The sequence below is a fragment of the Sprattus sprattus genome (genome assembly GCF_963457725.1).
Source record: "Sprattus sprattus genome assembly, chromosome: 19".
NCBI lineage: Eukaryota > Metazoa > Chordata > Actinopteri > Clupeiformes > Clupeidae > Sprattus > Sprattus sprattus.
The window spans coordinates 24,649,893-24,656,339 of NC_137917.1; the positions used below are offsets into that span (position 1 = coordinate 24,649,893).

Here is a 6,447-nt window from a genome sequence, read left to right on the forward strand (position 1 = left end):
AGCATCCCGTCCTTTTGAATGTCTACACATGTAGCTGGGCATGATCCGTCTTCTCTGCGTGCACAAATTACACACCAGCCGCTCCCGCCGACTCCCTCCGAGAGTGACAGGAAGGTGTTAATTGCTGGATGTGTTCGTAAGTGCTTCTCAAGCACTGTTGTCTAATTTCCTCCCTTCTCTGCCTTTCTCTCTCTCTCTCTCTCTCTCCCTCTGTCTCTCTCCCTCTCTCCCCCCTACCCCTCTCTCTCTCCCCCCCTCTGTCTCTCTCTCTCTCTCTCCCTCTGTCTCTCTCCCTCTCTCCCCCCTACCCCTCTCTCTCTCCCCCCCTCTGTCTCTCTCTCTATCTCTCTCTCTGTCTGTCTCTCTCTCTCTCTACCCCTCTGTCTCGCTCTCTCCCCCTCTGTCTCTGTGTCTCTCCCCCTCTCTGCCTCTCTCTCTTTCTCCTCCTCTCTCTCTTTCTCTCTCTCTCTCTGTCTGTCTCTCCTTATCTCTCTCGCTATGCTAACCATCTCCATGCAGTTCCCGACGACGTGTTTGCGCCGACCTACGCCTGGAGAGGCTCGTTCGAGCACCGAGGCGTCAAGCAGCCCATGACTCTGACAATCACGAGCCTGAACGTCACCACGGGGAGAGTCAACGTGACGCTGAACGACGGCGACACCGAGCTGCTGCTCTCTGGTTAGTGGAGGGGTTGGAGGGGGGGGGGGGGTTTGAGGGGGGACTGGGCTAATGGTGTCAGAAACACACACTGGTGCTGACAGGCCGGGCCGAGCCAAGCTCTGACAGTGTTAACCTGCAGGAGACTTATGTGCTAAGAGATATGTAGCGTGTGTGATCCTCCAATGTCCGGAGTGTTTTACTGAGTGGATATTATGCAACTGAAACCACGCCTTGCCTCGGGTGAGGGAAGCTTACCTTTCGAAAGTGACAGTATCCGGGCAACACTGACTGACTCAAATCCTTGCAGTCAAAAATAAACATTTAAGTGTATTGGTTACACTTTTATTAAGAACTAATATTTAATACACAGTTCATCAAATTGTAATACAGTGCAATTCTATATATCTTTTAAGTCACATGTAAAGAGCTAATAAAGTTCCTGATTCTGAGTATAATGGTGTGTATGATTCTGATTCTGATACTGAATTTAATGGTGTGTATGATTCTGATTCTGATTCTGAGGATAATGGTGTGTATGATTCTGATTCTGAGTATAATGGTGTGTATGATCCTTATTCTGAGTATCATGGTGTGTATGATTCTGATTCTGATACTGAATTTAATGGTGTGTATGATTCTGATTCTGATTCTGAGTATAATGGTGTGTATGATTCTGATTCTGAGTTTAAAGGTGTGCATGATTCTGATTCTGATTCTGAGTATAATGGTGTGTATGATTCTGATTCTGAGAATAATGGTGTGTATGATTCTGATTCTGAGTATAATGGTGTGTATGATCCTTATTCTGATTCTGAGTATCATGGTGTATATGATTCTGATTCTGATACTGAATTTAATGGTGTGTATGATTCTGATTCTGATTCTGAGTATGATGGTGTGTATGATTTTGATTCTGAGTGTACGGGTGTGTATGATTCTGATTCTGAGTATAATGGTGTGTATGATTCTGATTCTGAGTATCATGGTGTGTATGATTCTGATTCTGAGTATAATGGTGTGTATGATTCTGATTCTGATTCTGAGTATCATGGTGTGTATGATTCTGATTCTGAGTATAATGGTGTGTATGATCCTTATTCTGATTCTGAGTATAATGGTGTGTATGATTCTGATTCTGAGAATAATGGTGTGTATGATTCTGATTCTGATTCTGAGAATAATGGTGTGTATGATTCTGATTCTGATTCTGAGAATAATGGTGTGTATGATTCTGATTCTGAGTATAATGGTGTGTATGATTCTGATTCTGATTCTGAGAATAATGGTGTGTATGATTCTGATTCTGATTCTGAGAATAATGGTGTGTATGATTCTGATTCTGAGAATAATGGTGTGTATGATTCTGATTCTGATTCTGAGTATAATGCTGTGTATGATTCTGATTCTGAGTATCATGGTGTGTATGATTCTGATTCTGAGTTTAATGGTGTGTATGATTCTGATTCTGAGTATCATAGTGTGTATGATTCTGATTCTGAGTGTACGGTTGTGAATGATTCTGATTCTGAGTATTATGTTGTGTTCTGCAGGCGTGTATAAGAGCAGAGAGGCACGCCTCACACTGCAGCTGCATCACAGTCAGACGCTGGCCCACAGCACCTACAGCAAGACCACCGAGGACACCTGGGCCATGGATGGCTTTGTGAGTGACAACCCCAACTACCTCAAACTGTCAAACTGTCAAACTACCTGTTGGGAGAGACTGAATCAGGACAGTAGACTTGAATATTGCAGTATTCTTATGCCAGCAAAAAAAAAGTATCGGCGTATTATATTGTGTGTGATATTTAAAATATGTATACTGTAGTACTTTATCTCAGATTAGAGCTCTGATTTGATGAATCTAAAAAGGTATATGTGACTCCGCTGGTGGCCATGCAGTGTGAGTGTGTGTGTGTGTGTGTGTGTGTGTGTGTGTGAGTGTGTGAGTGTGTGAGTGTGTGAGTGTGAGTGTGTGTGTGTGTGAGTGTGAGTGTGAGTGTGAGTGTGTGTGTGAGTATGTGAGTGTGTCCGCTCATAAGCTAGAATGTGCATGTGCATTAGCACCCACATTTTAATGGCGGTACATTCTGAGCGACATTCTTGAAATCAGGAAACTGCCGGACGCAAGCCCTGCACTTTGTCCATCAGCTGCACATAATGTAGACACTAACATGACACACACAGGGCTAAATGGCTTCTCACGGCACGGCATGCCACAGCGAAAGTCATTCAAAGCAAGAGAATGTGGTGCTACATACCTTCTGCACAGACCTCCTAACGGCATATGCCAATCCTCCAGGTTTCTGCTGAGCCTGATCGTGGCACTTACGTCTATCAAGGCTTCATACAGGGTAGAGATTACGGACCGTTCGGACTACAACGGCAAGGTAAATATGAGGAGTGTGTGTGAGTGTGTGAGTGAGTATGTGAGTGTGTGTGTGGACTACAACGGCAAGGTAAATATGGGGACTTTTGTCAGGTCTGTCTGTTGCTGTTTGGCTTAAGTCTCCTGGGAGCTTTTCGAGGGCCACTGCTAATGGTAGTTTAAATGCAGGGTGATTCATCCTTCAATTAAATCTAATTGAATATAGTGCAACTGCTGAAGAGTTTTGTAATGTAATTAGGCTTTTTAATTGAATAAAAGTAATTTGATTTGCAGTAATCGCTACAGGAGGTGTGTATAAATTCCTGTTTTGAGGCAACGCCTCTGTATTGTATGATTAAGATGATTCACAACAGGCTCCTGGAAGCACAGCACACAGCCATAGTAGTGCCCCAAATTGATTGAATTAACACACTTCTGAGCTCAAAAGAGCACATTAGCAGTTCTTGCTAACTTCTGACTTGGGAATAAACTGGGCATAAGCAACATAGACTGGGCACAAGCAAAGTAATTAGCTGGTGGGGTTGCCTGTCACTTTTCAACATCCCTGATTGGTTAATAAATTCACACCAAAATAAACTGTATTTTTACAGATTGCATAGCCCATCGGAGCGTCTTTATCAGGGTCCCGATGCCTGATCTAATTGGACTGCTTTGGACAAAAGCGTCTGCTAAACTATGGATAGTTTTTGAAAGTGTAGATACATTTCGTATTTGAAATATGTATCTGTAAATAGATTTTGAAAGTGAAGATAGTTTTTGAAAGTGTAGATACATTTCGTATTTGAAATCCGTATCTGTAGATAGGTTTTGAAAGTGTAGATGGTTTCACAGATACTTAATCTATATTACAGATACAAAATCTATATTACAGATTACAAAATATTTATGGCATTGATCTGATTCCATACTAAACACCTTAACTATAACTATGTCTATTTTGGCCTGGCAGGACAGACTCTAGCTCTCAGCATCTTAATTCAATTCAATTCAATTCAATTCAATTTTATTTTATATAGCGCCATAACAATACAATTGCCTCTAGGCGCTTAACAGAGCCCAGAGCCTAAACCCCCTTAGTGCATGCACAATGGCAACAGGGGCAAGAAAAAACTCCCTGTTAGGCAGGAAAAAACCTTAAGCAGAACCACGGCACATAAGGGGGGACCCATCTGCTTGAGGTGGCAAACTTTTCCTTAAAGGGTCTCTAACAGCAGAAGAAGCATTAGAAACATCCACTAGGACAGTTTTATGCTGCAAATTGATGCGTTTTGCTTGTTGGTCAGTGTGAAAATGCCCACTTCTGTTTCCCCAGTCATTGTCACTTGTGCATGCTAAAACACTGATTCATCTTAGGGCTGTTATTGACTGCTAGCCTTGCATGAGGTGATGTGTATATGTGGGGTCCATATTTGATGTGTATGTGTGTGGGGTCCATATGTGGTGTGTATATGTGTGGTTCCATATTTGGAGGTGAATATGTGTGGGGTCCATATTTGATGTGTATATTAAGACTGCAACAGATGCTTCCCTGGCAGGTCTGAACTTCACGGAGACAACCAGGACACCTGAGGCTCCGCATGGAACCAATAGCAGCTCTGTGGCCATCGCAATCCTTGTGCCTTTCTTCGCCCTGATTTTTGCAGGCTTTGGATTTTACCTTTATAAGCAACGGTACGTGTGAAGTCACCACTACTCATTTGCCGCGACACTAGCAAGGTGGGCAGGCGATGTGCTTGAAGGGGGACCAATAAGGTTAAGGGACTGATAATAACTGAAGATTTTTTATTTATTTTTTATTCAGTATAGATTACTCCACTCGCTTTAGGTAAATGTACAGAGCCTAAGCACAACGCTGTTTGACTTGCACAGTGTTTTCCCAAACCAACTTGGGTGGAGGGACCATCAGTGTTAAATATAAGCTTTTTATTCAGTGCATCCAGCACCAAAGATATAGTAGCAATCACTTGTGCATAGGGCATACATCCCCTATCTACTAAATGACCTGCTGCTGCATTCAGAATGTGAGCTAGTTTTAGCTCGGAGACCGGGGTGATTTATCCAAAGGTGTCGTGAGTGTGGCCCTTAACTCTGTGTTTCCTGTGTCTGCTACAGGAAGACCGATAAAGCCGAGTACTCTGGCTGCTCCGTCCACGAGAACAACAATGGCCAGGCCACGTTCGAGAACCCCATGTACAACACCAACTCCAAGTCGATTGAAGGCAAAGTGGTCCGCTTTGACCCCAACCTCAACACAGTCTGCACAATGGTCTGATAAGGACCCTTTCTTGGATGGAACATTACTTTTTTTTTTTTTTAAGGGATTTCTTTTTTTCTTTTTTTTGGTAAATCTGGATGTGTGACGACCTTATTTTTGAAAGATAACATGTCTTCAGAAACCCCGAAGCACACTTTGAGGAGTCATGACCCAGCTTATTGTGAGTTTAATGGATCTAGAGAGATGGAGAGAGAGAGAGAGAGTGCGCATTTTCTTCACCATGTGAGTGGAGCATTCTAAATATATTCCGCACTCCGTGAGTGTATTTGTCTATTTTGTAGTTTCAAGTTTATTTTTTTTCCCTCGATCTCCTGGGATTTTGTTTTCTAAAGCTCTGTGTGTGTGTGTGTGTGTGTGTGTGTGTGTGTGTGTGTGTGTGTGTGTGTGTGTCTGTGTGTGTGTGTGTGTGTGTGTGTGTGTCTAGGTGTGTGTCACTCAGTGGAATACTTTTGTTGTTTCCTTTTTTTTTGTCATCGGCTCATTTTCGATGTGAAGTCCCATGCTGAAGTCCTTCTGTGTGTGTGTGTGTGTGTGTGTGTGTGTGTGTGTGTGTGTGTGTGTGTGTGTGTGTGTGTGTGTGTGTGTGTGTGTGTGTGTGTGTGTGTGTATTGATTGCGCTCCCCCTTCACCCTGCTGCTACTGGCACAAAACAAAGTGGCTCTGCTTTTGAAGATGAGGATCAGCAGCCCGCGCCTAAGCCCTGGTGTCAGGCCTGTCACATCACCCGCTCTGAGACTGGCAAATCATCAGGACATGTGTGGATTTATTTTTTTAAAGATTTGTTTTTGGGCTTTTATGCCTTTTTTAATGATAGGTTAGTGAAGAGTGGGACAGGAAATGAGAGGGAGAAGATATGGGGAGTGGACTGGAGAAATGACATCGAGCCCGATTCGAACCTGTGTCCTCCATGGGCATCAAGCCCGAATGTGGTCGGGGCTACTGGTTGCGCCACAGTGACCCCCCGACCCTTGTTTAAGAGGACCCTTGTTCATTAGGACATGTGTGGAGAGACGCCCCTTGTTAGTGCCCTCCATGTCTCCCCATGCACAATATGTCTGTTCTCTATCACTCTCTTTTTCTCTTTCTCTATCACTCTCTTTTTCTCTCCCTCTCCCTTTCACCT

At 43.5% G+C, this 6,447-nt stretch overlaps 1 protein-coding gene across 1 annotated transcript in view; it reads left to right on the forward strand.

The window, feature by feature from the left end:
* Nucleotides 1–5,321, forward strand: part of LOC308380812 (CUB and sushi domain-containing protein 3-like) — a gene marked incomplete at both ends in the record, with an annotated part of 198,970 nt that extends 193,649 nt beyond the window's left edge. Inside the window, 5 exon segments of the mRNA XM_080858223.1 lie at nt 520–678; nt 2,211–2,323; nt 2,963–3,050; nt 4,585–4,720; nt 5,162–5,321. Of these exon segments, the coding sequence (XP_080714349.1) occupies nt 520–678; nt 2,211–2,323; nt 2,963–3,050; nt 4,585–4,720; nt 5,162–5,321 (656 nt within the window).
* Nucleotides 5,322–6,447: the final 1,126 nt, after the last annotated feature.